General features: G+C 44.2%; 1 protein-coding gene across 1 annotated transcript in view; it reads right to left on the bottom strand.

Moving 5' to 3' along the window:
• Nucleotides 1–13,637, bottom strand: part of LOC142472553 (myosin-3-like) — a 57,449-nt gene extending 43,812 nt beyond the window's left edge. Inside the window, exons 1-7 of the mRNA XM_075579607.1 lie at nt 13,528–13,637; nt 6,349–6,560; nt 5,685–5,828; nt 3,665–3,821; nt 2,730–2,757; nt 1,395–1,506; nt 82–174 (exon numbers count right to left, since the gene is read on the bottom strand). Coding sequence (XP_075435722.1) covers nt 82–174; nt 1,395–1,506; nt 2,730–2,757; nt 3,665–3,821; nt 5,685–5,828; nt 6,349–6,560; nt 13,528–13,606 — 825 coding nt within the window. The 5' untranslated portion in view covers nt 13,607–13,637. The remainder of the gene's footprint in view (nt 1–81; nt 175–1,394; nt 1,507–2,729; nt 2,758–3,664; nt 3,822–5,684; nt 5,829–6,348; nt 6,561–13,527) is intronic.
• Between the last annotated feature and the right edge of the window lie 752 nt (nt 13,638–14,389).

Raw genomic sequence — 14,389 nt, forward strand, 5'->3', positions numbered from 1 at the left:
TCTCTAGATCTAGAGCTTTTGTCGGCTGCGTTCTAAAGTTTAAATTCCACATGGCAAAGTTGACGGTGGTTGCAAACTTACAAAGCGGGAGGAGTTGTCGTTCCTCACGGTCTTGGCGTTGCCGAAGGCTTCCAGCAGAGGGTTAGCCTGGATGATTTGATCCTCCAGAGTTCCCTAATAATAGAACCATAATAATAATTCTTAGGACCGGGAGCCTGAGGCTGCAGCTAATTCTTCTACTGACAGAAAGACTAGAAATATGGTGTCCCCCCGGCAAAAGAACCCCTCTCTTTATGTTTTCAGAGTAGATATATTGTCTACTGGCGCCCGGCAAAGGATCTGGATGTGGCGCCCGGCGTGGGACCTGGATGGGGCGCCTGGCATGGGACCTGGATGTGGCGCCTGGCGCGGGATCTGGATGTGGCGCGGGATCTGGATGTGGCGCCTGGCATGGGATCTGGATGTGGCGCCCGGCACGGGACCTGGATGTGGCGCCCGGCGCGGGACCTGGATATGGCGCCCGGCGCGGGACCTGGATGTGGCGCCCGGCGCGGGACCTGGATGTGGCGCCTGGCATGGGATCTGGATGTGGCGCCCGGCGCGGGACCTGGATATGGTGCCCGGCGCGGGACCTGGATGTGGCGCCCGGCGCGGGACCTGGATGTGGCGCCTGGCATGGGATCTGGATGTGGCGCCCGGCGCGGGACCTGGATATGGTGCCCGGCGCGGGACCTGGATGTGGCGCCCGGCGCGGGACCTGGATGTGGCACACGGCGCGGGACCTGGATGTGGCGCCTGGCATGGGACCTGGATGTGGCGCCCGGCGCGGGATCTGAAACTTACTTGTAAGTTAAGGTTATGTAAATATATATGGTACAGATGTTATAAATACTTGCAAAACATTGAAATAAAGTAATTTTTAAGTCTTTAAACATATGTAAAATTACAGTAAGCTTGTGGCCCCTTCTACTTTCTGATTTGGCCTGATGAAGTTGACTAGTTGATGAGGCCTGTTGTACACCATTGTTCTACAGGTCGAACATCTCTAGAGCAATTCCAGTGGAACCCCTTCCAGTGGTACCCCTTCCAGAGGTACCCCTTCCAGTGGAACCCCTTCCAGTGGAACCCCTTCCAGTGGTACCCCTTCCAGTGGTACCCCTTCCAGAGGTACCCCTTCCAGTGGAACCCCTTCCAGTGGTACCCCTTCCAGAGGTACCCCTTCCAGTGGAACCCCTTCCAGTGGTACCCCTTCCAGAGGTACCCCTTCCAGTGGTACCCCTTCCAGAGGTACCCCTTCCAGTGGTACCCCTTCCAGAGGTACCTCTTCCAGTGGTACCCCTTCCAGAGGTACCCCTTCCAGTGGTACCCCTTCTTTCTGAGTGCTCGTATTTCACCTTTATTCCAGTGATTGATTCCTTTCTCTTGGAGTCACCAACAGCTGCGATTGTTGCAAAATATTGGATGACGCGTTTGGTGTTCACAGTCTTCCCGGCACCGGATTCTCCGCTGGGGGAGAAAAGGCCAGTATTATAACTAAGCCGGGTACACAGGTGTAGCTGAGAGCACCGACTTGTGCTTGGTAGCGGTGTGTGTGCATCGATGTGTAGAAACATTACGGCCCAGATATATTAAAGGCACTAAGGTCGAGATCCACCGAGGTTCGTTACTGACTTAGCGAGGCCTTAACCTGCGTTAACGTATCGTTAACACCTAACATGCATCTTTAAAGCTCAGTAACGCATCGTTAAGTGCTAACATGCATCTTTAAAGCTCAGTAATGCATCGTTAAGTGCTAACATGCATCTTTAAAGCTCAGTAACGCAGCGTTCCCTCTCACACCCATACATAGAGCCCACTATACAATGTAGTTTACACAGGGATTTAACCTGACTTTTGTTTGGTCATCCCTAACGGTGGTGTTACTCCCAGAATCCTTTGTGAGGAATCTCAGCGCAGGCCGTGTCCTGCACAAAGGGGCTTATTCTGTAGCAGGCTGTTATTGAACCTGATCGGCCACCTCAGCTGATATAGAATAAGCCCAAAGTGCCATATTTTCCTTATTTTCTAAACTCCGAGGCCACTGGATTCCCACATTTCTATGGACAGTGGAGCGAGAGCCAGGACTGGAGTACAGGATCAAGGTGACATGGGACAACATTGGCAACACTATAAATGACATCACAAATCAAAGATGGCTGCCTATTGTTCCATATGAATGTCGTAGCTTGCTGTAATGTTTTGTTGGCTCACTATATACTCAGTGGTTAATGGGTATTGGTACTATGGGGTAGTGACTGAGTATCATTAAGTTTTTATTTACAAGGCCAGTGAACCCCCTACTTTTTATTTTCTAACCTATAGTTTCCCTATAATTATTATTATTTTTGAACAGATCTATTTGAATAAAACTCTGCGCCATTTTGTTTTAAGAACACTGTTTTTAATGTTGTCTAAATATTTGGAAAATTAGCTTCTGCCTCAATATTTAACAATTTCTTAAAAATAGGCACAATGTCACTATTTAAACAAAAAAAAAGCACTCTGACAACTGAATAGGCCATTTTTAGAGCGTTATTTCAATGTATTTATTTCACAGGGCTAACACTTTAGTTGTTTTCCTTATATTTCACAGAAAGAACTGTCATTGCAAAATACTGGCTGTAATAGGATTAGGCAGAAAAATTAGTTAACGAAATACAGTAATAAAACACGTCTTTTTTTATACGTACGTGATCAAAATAGACTGGTTTTCGCGGTCTGTGGAAATATGGAGTTAAACACAAACATATTAAAATATGTTTAAAAAAAAAAAAACTTTTTTCATTCCTGAAAGTATACAGGCATACCCCGCTTTAAGTACACTCACTTTAAGTACACTCGCGAGTAAGTACATATCGCCCAATAGGCAAACGGCAGCTCACGCATGCGCCTGTCATCACGTCCTGAACAGCAATACCGGCTCCCTACCTGTACCGAAGCTGTGCGCAAGCGGGGAGACTATAGAGCCTGTTACACATGCGTTATTTACATCAGTTAAGCACGTATAGGACGATTGCAGTACAGTACATGCATCGATAAGTGGGAAAAGGTAGTGCTTCACTTTAAGTACATTTTCGCTTTACATACATGCTCCGGTCCCGTTGCGTATGTTAATGCGGGGTATGCCTGTAACGTCCTCTACTGTAATTACAATTAGAAAAAAACTACTACAAGATTACACTATGTATTTTGTGCTACAAAAGTAAGATTAGTGAAGGTTTGGAGAGCTCTGTGAACTCAAATTTCCTCTTTGAAGAACCCTGTAAGATATCCTACAAAGGAGTCATCCAATCAGGACCTGGGTATCGGCACGGAACCGGCAACACACGCCAATAAGGTGTACGGCAGATATATCGGCAATTCGCACTTTGATGACTCCTAGCCATTGAGGCCACATTTCTGACCAATATGGCGCCCAGAACTTCAGGCCTTGTGATAAGAGTAATAAATAGAAGGAAAGGAAATGACTGAGATCTGAAATTCCTTCTCCGGGGTCACCATGTGGCCATCTTTTATTTGTGCTGACCAGTGGTGTTTTTGTTGGGAGAAAGGGCCGGACTGGGTTAGAAGGGTTACACTAAAGCTAACACACTATAAACTAGAAATGGGTGTTATTCTTACTTACCAGTCAACATGAACTGATAGGCGTTGTCAGAGATGGAGAAGATATGGGGGGGAGCCTCCTGACGCTTCTTCCCTCTGTAGGCCTCAACTACTTCGGGGTTGTACACTGGCAACCACTTATAGGGGTTCACAGTGACGCAGAAGAGACCTGAATATGTCTAGAACAACATAAAGATTAATTATGTCTCACAGCACAGAATTAGTCATTTACAGATTTGTTTCCCAAATGGCAAAGCATATCCCGTTATAATGCAGAATATCACAGAGTTTCCACAGGATTCGGGGGTGCGGAATATTACAAATATCCCCCATAATGCACCAGAGGGGACAGTGAAGCCGGCTACATCTTTATATCAGCCGGCCCACCATCAAGTTCCAAGGAGCTGGGACTGACGTCTCTCCCTGGGCCCCAGGGAACCTGTTTGTTAAGCAGAGGATAGAGCGGCATTTGCTGAGCTTGGAGGAGGGTTGGTGAGCGGGGGGTGCCAGAGCTTGTCAGGGACCATTTAGACCATTTGTAGGAGGGGGATCATGGCAGCCCTATATATAAGACCTTCTAATATGAAAATCGGTGCACTTTACAGATGTGCCTTGGTCAATGCCAGATAGAAGAACTTCAACAAAAAGTGACCAGATGTCCCGGTTTTTCCGGGATTGTCCTGGTTTTTGGGCTTGGTGTACCGATTACTTTTTCAAAACTCCCAAAACGTTCCGTTTTTTTTTTTGCGCTGATAGCGAATGCGCTGCCAGCAAGAGCCGATAACATGTGGCCGACAAGAGCCGACCCGGCTCTTGTCAGTCACACGTGCGATTGGTGTGCGTTGTTCACGCATGCGTGGTTGACTCTGGCTGTTCGTGCATGCGTGGTCAGCGTGGGCCTTTCACGCATGCACGAAAATTTTCTCATTTTTTAACTGCAGAAAAATGGTCACCCTATTACACAGTGGCCTATTTATTGTGAATTGTGAACTGTGAATTTTGTCATATAAAATTCCCAAAAACAGAATGCTATTTGACACAATAAATATCAGGATTTTTCTTTCTGTTCTGTTTCTGTTTGTAAAAATTATCTATGCTGAAAGATCACTGCAAAAAATAGCTGCTTTGTATGTTTTGTTTGACCCAAAATGTATTTCTCGCCTCCCACAGACAGGCGGCATTGGAGATGAAATCTCCCCGGTCACATTTCTGTGGGATTTTGCATTCTCGCAGCTTATTAAATGTAAATATGTCTTTTTTGCGAAATGTCCTAATTTGCATCGGAAATTTGCATAGTGCACGTTTTCACAGCTGGAACTAAATTGCCACTTTAAATGTCATTTTCAGACGCATTGCACATTCAGAGACTGTTTAATAAATCGAGCGGGATGGGCATTTCTACATGGAAACGCCGTTCTCGTGGCTAAAGAATAGGCCCTGTCCTGACAATCACAATCACACAACATTTGCATTACTTATATTTATTTGTCCTTATATCCACACTCTCCTGTGATAACACATTCAGTTACCAGCTGGTCGGATTAGCTGGAGGCGCAGAGTTTAAGCCGATGAGTGCAGTAGACAAGCGGTAAAAGTCTGCTAAATCTGGTGCAATTGTTTTGCATTGATTTCCTCCCTATATGGGATATTATTAGTATTAATATTATTATTTCTTTTGACAAGTTTCCGTGAGTCCCAATTTAACGAGGATGATTATTATTTATTAACAAAAATGATCATTGCTTTTAGGGGCAGAGAACCTGACCGCCTAGTTTGTCCATTCTCCTATCTGCTTTAACTCTTCAAACCCTATTTGACCCTTGGGGGTTTTCTTTTGTATTTAGGTTTTAGCGTTATGTCTATCCCAAGCATGTTTGAATTCCCTTGTTAGCCCCTGCCACCTCAGCTGGGATTCTATTCCATGCATCCACCATCAAGAAACTGGAGCATTTAGTTGCAAAGCAGCAAAAAGAGGCCAGAAGCAGCAGATTTATCAGTGGCTGGCTGCCTGTGCGAGGACTCCGAAGGAATGGATCACTTACATAGATCATCCAGGCTTTGTAGCGGTCCTTAAGGTTGTACAGAACGGCCGGCTCATTCAGGTGGGTCAGCATCGCCATGTCCTCAATTTTATCGAACTTGGGTGGATTCATTGGGAAAACATTCTCAGGTTTCACCGTGACGGTCTGAGGTTGGACAGAAAGAACGTTGGAGGAAGCAATGGATCCCCCTCCCTCATTCTGCAGTACCACTGGCTATGAAATCATGTTAAACCCATAACTGTTTTAGGGAATCCAACAGTCCAAAACTATACAATATCACATAAATAAGCATCAAAGGTACTGTGAGATGCAACCATAAATACAGCACCAATAACCCCTCAAAAGTATATATATATACTGTATATTTTTATATGTCCTCAGTTCTTATTGTCCTGGGATCTATGAAAGGGTAACAGGACCGGTGCCAAAAATAAGACCACAAATTGTAGTGGTCTTCTGCTAATCCATTGGCATTTGGCATTCTAGTAATAATGTTCCTTGTGGTCTGGAGACCCCTAGTTTCAGGATATGACAGAATAAAACAGACAACACACAGAAACCCAGCAAGCTCTTTTTGGGAACTCCTGAATAAAACAATCAGCATTAATTGTGACATGGTCGTGATGAGGTACATATATCACTATATAACCCCTGGCTTGCCTACCTTGTTATCCTCCGTTTCCACGGTTGTCTTTCCTGCTTCGGAGCTCTTGATCTTACCCTTGATATAATCAACAACGGGGTCGGTGACGTAGCAATAGGTTTTAGCATCGAAGGGCTGGTTCTGGGATTCAATCCGCTCCTTCTCGGATTTACGAAGGTACACAGCCGCCACTCCGTAGTTCTGCATCTCCATATCGCTGCTCATGGTTGCAGCTGTGAACAAGACGGTTTCATGTGTTAGTCAATGGAACATTGCATCCACTGGGCTCACAAATAGTGCCTTCTTCAGGACAACCTGGTCTTCATACCTTCTAACTGGTCATGAAATGAGACTTTGTTAAGCATCAGTTATTCCAGGGGTGGCCAACTCCAGTTCTCAAGGGCCACCTTGTTTTTTAGGATATCCCTGCTTCAGCACAGGCGGCTTAATCATAATGGCTGTGCCACTGATTGAGCCTCCTGTGCTGAAGCAGGGTTATCCTTAAAAACCTGACCTGTGGGTGGCCCTTGAGGAATGGAGTTGGCCACCCCTGGTATTCCTTCCGATGCTGTAAGTGGATGTTTGGTGCATGTACAGAGCAACATTTTCTGTATTTTCAGACTTCTACAAACATCATTTATTGAGCAGAAGAAGTAACATAATTTGTGAAACGCATCAGGGTGACACGAGGGGAACATTTCACTTCCCCAATGATCTCAGTAGCTCTGCCAACACTTTCCGCTGCAATGACATTTATATTACTTTTTAGTCTGTCAGCACTCCATACATATTGATTTTTGAAGTCTCAATGCTACATTAAACTATATGAACCAAACATATGGAACTGAGCACTGAAGGAGCGTAAGAAGTTAGCCGTGCACAATGTGTGGAGTTACTACAAGAAACACCAATGCTACCTTTTATTTTACTAAACCACAGAATCACTCGTACGTATTTGCTAACTTGTAATTCCTGTCTGTTTGAACAAAGATAAAGGAATGTATAAAAAATAGATTTTTTTTTAAATGCCTCTAAGATACCGAGTTCAACGTTCTAGTCGCGTTATTGGAGGGACGATCAACGGGTTTTTCCTGATACTTTAACAGGTTTAGAATTGTGTTCAGGAGAACTGATACATTTAGTGCACTTTCCCACATTGCCACTACTTTCTAATCCACGTTGACCACTGAGTCCAACAAATTCCTTTGTGGAAACCAGAAGTAAATGGGGGGTTATGGATTAAGAGGGTGTAATTTGCTCCAAAACATGAGTAAAACATTTTCATCATGCCTGTATGTATGAATCTCCTGCCAAACCTGGTGCATTTATTTGTTGCAAAGAGAGGAAAACTGCCCCAGTTCTAGGCAACAGTAACATAGAATTACGTAAATGAAGTTCAAAAAAGACATATTTCCATCAGATTTGACCTATGTTGAATTTACGCGACTGAGATAGATCATCCTCCTTTTGTCCTTATATTGATCCAAAGGAAGCGTTTTTTTTTTTTTTTTGTAACTTAGATTGTGTTGGTCTTGGAAATGTCACACAGAAAGAAAACAATACAAACGTTACAAGAGAATATTATTAACAAGTAGTCATAAACATCGATTTAAATCTCAGCTCCAATGAGCATTTCAAAGTAACCTGGGGGGCAGAGGGGGTGTTCATCCTATTTCCTTAATGTTTCGTGTGTCGTCGCTCACTCCGTTGTGGCCCAGTGGGGGGGGGGGGGGGTCTCCCACACGGGTCCGGTGCTCACGCTCTACCTCAAGACCCCTATAGTCCTTAACTTTAACCAAAATGCCACCCGCCCGTCAAGAGAGAACGCACTTCATTCCTATTAACCAGTGATGGTGGCATTGTTCCCCCCGGAAGGTCTGCCTGGGCCGGCCAAGGAATGAAGTGCCAGTGCCATTAACCAAACGGGTTCATTTTTCCATCTGGCAGACAAACCAAATTCTATTTCTAACTTTAGGTATGGTTAACACACGCATTCCCAGCGAGCTCAAACTCCTACACCCATCACATCATGAATATATATTTATGCCAAAAAGAGTGCTACTGAGTGTGGCAAATGTATATAACAAGAGACAGGGGTGCCCAATGCTACATCCAAATGACAAAACATATATGGTAATAAGTATAACGTTTAAATACTTCAACAATAATAATAATAACTTGGTTATTTAGTTAAACCCTTTGGCCAATGCGTCGTAAGCCTGCATACCAACGTCAAGGTAAACCAAAATAATGCAGGTCCTAACACTAAAACTGTGAACTATTCCCGTTACCTCTGTATGAGGGGAAAGAACCATAGTAGGTCCTGTTCTTGCAGCCAAGTGAAAGACCTCCCAAGTTAAAAAGGTGAGGAGGAGTGAGCTCTGGGGGGAGGTGTCCCTCTGAGAGTCGCCTTGTGCGCCTCCCAGAGGGTCGAATGGGAATCAACACTACCTTCAACACATACTTCAGTCTGACTTTTTGAGACTCGAAAACTGGATTTCCCAAAACAAACTGTTTTTAAACACTGACAAGACTGTAACAATGGTATTTGGGACCAAGACAAAATTCTTAAAGCTTCCAGTGACTGAGCTCCTGATTAGAACCAACGCTAACACCACCCTAACACCTGTCACTAGTTTTAAATACCTGGGCTTATGGTTTGACTCCCACTTAACATTCGGGATGCACATTGATACCCTGACAACCAAGACCTATGCCAAACTAGGGGTACTTTACAGGAACAAATCCTCCCTAAGTCTCCTGGTCAGAAAGCGTATCGCACAGCAGATGCTAATGCCAATTATTGACTATGGGGACATAGTATACGGCTCGGCTCCTCAAACCCACCTTAGCAAACTTGACACCCTCTACAATTCAATTTGTCGTTTCGTTCTCCAATGCAACAACAACATTGCCTCTAAACTGCCTTTTGCCTCTAAACTCCTTGAACGTCTTGTATTCTCTCGCTTGCTCCATTTTCTCAACACCTATTCTCTCCTAGACCCTCTACAATCTGGCTTCCGCACTGCTCACTCCACGGAAACAGCCCTCACTAAAATAACTGACGACCCCCCATGCTGCCAAAGACAGAGGTCATTACACTCTGCTCATATTACTCGACCTCTCTGCAGCATTTGACACCGTGGACCACCCTCTTCTCCTCCACATTCTCCATACTCTAGATATTGGAACAAAGCTTTATCCTGGATCTCCTCTTACCTCTCCCATCGTACTTTCAGTGTCTCTTCTGCTAACACCTCCTCCTCCTCTATTGAGCTCTCTGTGGGGGTACCCCAGGCCTCTGTCCTGGGACCTCTTCTCTTTTCTCTGTACACACTCTCTCTAGGTGACCTAATAACATCTTTTGGGTTTAAATATCACCTCTATGCTGACGACACACAAATATACTTTTCAACATCCGACCTTACACCTGCTGTACAAACCAAAGTTTCTGAATGTCTCTCTGCTATATCATCCTGGATGGTCCTCCGTCGCCTTAAACTCAACATGGCTAAAACAGAGCTCCTCATACTTCCTCCCAAACCTGGCCCTACTACCTCCTTCCACATTACTGTTGGAACTACGATCATTCACCCAGTAGTAGCCCAAGCACGCTGCCTAGGGGTCACACTCGACTCCTCTCTCACATTGGCCCCTCACATTCAAAACATTTCTAAAACCTGTCGCCTTTTCCTCCGCAATATAACAAAGATACGCCCTTTCCTCTGTTGCTCGACTGCTAAAACTCTGACTCAGGCCCTCATTCTCTCCCGTCTTGATTACTGTAACCTCCTGCTGTCCGGCCTTCCTGCCTCTCACCTGTCTCCCCTACAATCTATTCTAAATGCTGCTGCCAGAATCACTCTACTCTTTCCTAGATCTGTCTCAGCGTCTCCCCTCCTGAAATCCCTCTCCTGGCTTCCAATCAAATCCCGCATCTCACACTCCATTCTTCTTCTCACTTTTAAAGCTTTACATTCTTCTGTCCCTCCTTACATCTCATCCCTAATTTCTCGGTATGCACCATCCAGACTCTTGCGTTCTGCTCAAGGATGTCTTCTTTCTACCCCCTTTTTATCTAAAGCCCTCTCCCGCCTTAAACCTTTTTCACTGACTGCCCCACACCTCTGGAATGCCCTTCCCCTCAGTACCCGACTAGCACCCTCTCTATCCACCTTTAAGACTCACCTTAAGACACACTTGCTTAAAGAAGCATACGAATAGCACTGTGAACATTCTGAACACATGATACATAAAGCTTGGCCCCCTGCAGACGCACTTACCAGAACTCCCTCCTACTGTCTCTGTACGTTCTCCCTACCTACCAATTAGATTGTAAGCTCCTCGGGGCAGGGACTCCTCTTCCTTAATGTTATGTTTATGTCTAAAGCACTTATTCCCATGATCTGTTATTTATATTATCTGTTATTTATTCGATTACCACATGTATTACTACTGTGAAGCGCTATGTACATTAATGGCGCTATATAAATAAAGACATACATACATACATACATACATCACTGCGAAATGCTCAAAGAACTAGATTGGTCATCACTTGAGTCTAGGCGCAAAGTTCACCTTTCCTGTCTTGCCTTCAAATACTTTCTGGGCAAGCTACCCGCCTATCTGAGCAAGCTCCTCACCCCTACCACATGCAGCACTTATCATCTGAGATCTGACTCCAAAAGACTGTTCATGGTCCCAAGGTTCAGCAAAGTATCCGGCCGCTCCTCCTCTTACCGTGCATCCCAAAACTGGAACAACCTACAGGAGACTCTCACAGCCACCACCAGCCTAAATTCTTTCAAAACTAAAGCTGTCTCACATTTTAATCTGGTCTGTAACTGTTACATAAGCCTATAATATACATCTTCTCTAACTGTGCATGCAATGTATTGTATATAATGTATACCCTGCTCATTTATGTAACTGTATTTGTAACCATGTATTATTTGTCATATTAACTATGCCCAGGACATACTTGAAAACGAGAGGTAACTCCCACTGTATTACTTCCTGGTAAAACATTTTTATAAATAAATAAATAAATAAATATCTTGATTAATTCTGAAGAAGTGGCCAATCTCTGAGTTCACTGTCACCAAAGCCTCAGGGATCGTTATAAGTGACTCGTTCAGTTTCAAAGGAAGCATTTTGATGCATCACTTTATATTATTAATCTGACTCTTACCCTCTCCCACAATGCTCGCTGGCACAAGTGGAGCAACATTCATTGACACAAACCCCTGATACATTGATGGAGACTGAAAATTAAGCCGTTTGCATCTCTCGTTACGTTCTACATCTCTCGTTACGTTCTACATCTCTCGTTACATTCTACATCTCTCGTTACATTCTACATCTCTCGTTACATTCTATATCTCTCGTTACATTCTACATCTCTCGTTACATTCTACATCTCTCGTTACATTCTATATCTCGTTACATTCTACATCTCTCGTTACATTCTACATCTCTCGTTACATTCTATATCTCGTTACATTCTACATCTCTAGTTACATTCTACATCTCTCGTTACATTCTATATCTCTCGTTACATTCTACATCTCTCGTTACGTTCTACATCTCTCGTTACATTCTACATCTCTCGTTACATTCTACATCTCTCGTTACATTCTACATCTCTCGTTACATTCTACATCTCTCGTTACATTCTACATCTCTCGTTACATTCTACATATCTCGTTACATTCTACATCTCTCGTTACATTCTACATCTCTCGTTACATTCTATATCTCGTTACATTCTACATCTCTCGTTACATTCTACATCTCTCGTTACATTCTATATCTCTCGCTCTCGTTACGGTCTACATCTCTCGTTACGTTCTACATCTCTCGTTACGTTCTACATCTCTCGTTACATTCTACATCTCTCGTTACATTCTACATCTCTCGTTACGTTCCACATCTCTCGTTACGTTCTACATCTCTCGTTACGTTCTACATCTCTCGTTACATTCTATATCTCTCGCTCTCGTTACGGTCTACATCTCTCGTTACGTTCTACATCTCTCGTTACGTTCTACATCTCTCGTTACGTTCTACATCTCTCGTTACGTTCTACATCTCTCGTTACGTTCTACATCTCTCGTTACGTTCTACATCTCTCGTTACGTTCTACATCTCTCGTTACGTTCTACATCTCTCGTTACTTTCTACATCTCTCGTTACGTTCTACATCTCTCGTTACATTCTACATCTCTCGTTACATTCTATATCTCGTTACATTCTACATCTCTCGTTACGTTCCACATCTCTCGTTACATTCTATGGCCCTTGAGGACTGGAGTTTGCCGCCCCTGCTTTAGGGCAAGCCACATGCACCAAGCCCATTCAAGTCAATGGTGTGATAACCTGTACCAGCCCTTGAAGCATGTTGCCCCAAAGTAAGGCCAGGTCCCCGGTGGTGATGGCGGTGCGCGCGCGGCGTGCGCACCGCACACCAGTCACTCACCTCGGTAGTGATAGGCCCCAGTGTCTCCTTCCATGCGGCTCACGAGGCACTGTGGTGCGTCAGCCAGCAGGGGATACAACAAGATGGTGTTCCCGTGCGGCGACGTGGTCACATGGTGCGCCGGGAGCCAATAGGAGAACAGGTCTCTTTGCAGTTCAGCGTGCTCAGCTGCGCCTCCTCTCCCAGACCCCCTCCCCACGCCAACACGCCCCACCGGTCAAATCATCACCGGACACCCCCGCCTCCTCCTCTACAAAAGCACGTCAGGACAGCGATCATTAATGGCAGCAAATAAATATTAGCCTTGGAACACGTGGTTCGGGTGGCGAGGGAAAGGAACCAAAACGATTATTTGAATATTTTTTTATTATTAAGGGGTTGACACACCCTTCCCATTGCCATGCAGTGCTGTTCCCTGAAGGGGTTAACCCACGCTCGCTTCGCATTGCAACTCCCACCCGCGCCTCCGATCGCACCCTACAGACCGCAGATTGCGGTTTTAAGCTGTGCACGCGCCGCCAGGATGCCAGGCGCGCGTGCAGCAGCCTCCAGCGGGAACTTAGCCTAACATGCATCCTCTGTGTCTCCTAATATAACCCTCCTAGTAACGCCTGCACGTGGTACCATCCAAGCATCAGTTTAAAGGCACAGTATCGAGATACATGAAAAGCCCAATATTTCCTCAGTTACCAAACAAACCTTCCCTGGCAGTGTCTTACCTTTTCTACGCAGACCGTCACCAGATGAAGTTTTTTGAAGTAATAATCTGACAAAGAGAAAATAATAAATGATTGACATGCAGAACAAAGTCGTTTTGACACAGTTAGAAAGAAGAAATGTACTCAATGTACAGTATGAAATGATTCTGGAAGCACATAGCTATTGCAAAAAGTAAAAGTTATATATATATATATATATATATATATATATATATATATATATTTGTCATCTTTATCAAACACCATAATTTAAATTATATTTATATATATATATATATATATACACACACACAGTACACTGCAGGTTAACATAAAAAACAGTAGGGTTTATTTCAATACTTACCAACAACTTCAAACAACCCTTAGCTAATGGTTAATGTCCTTTTATAAAGACTCAAAATAATCCCTTTAGTTCATCCCCTCTCTATACTTGGAAATAGGATCCATCCCCTAAAACATAAGACCATTCCTTAGCTAACTTTTTTTTGCCATAAAATGTAAATATAGAAATGATCTCCCACGTCTATTTGTCCCGTTTCAGAACTTTGGCAAGGTGTACAATTGTGAGTCATGACCTTCTGGTCTTAAGAATGGGATTATCACTCTAAAATGCTGCATTGGACATGCTCGTATGGTAATAGCAAAGCAATTCCTTAGCATCTGTAAGCCCGCGACGAATGCAAGCAGCCTGAGCTATGTGAAGATCAGAAAACATTGTGACCTTGCCATGAGCAGACATCCACCATCACATCTGAACAGAGTGAATTCTATGGTCCAGGAGTTTTTCAAGTGGGGCTTCAAACTGGCCATGTATACACCGGGATCTTTCTAGAGATGCAGAAAGGGGCCTCGGTGAGCCGAT

This window comes from Ascaphus truei, chromosome 22 (genome assembly GCF_040206685.1).
Source record: "Ascaphus truei isolate aAscTru1 chromosome 22, aAscTru1.hap1, whole genome shotgun sequence".
NCBI classification, from domain to species: Eukaryota; Metazoa; Chordata; class Amphibia; order Anura; family Ascaphidae; genus Ascaphus; species Ascaphus truei.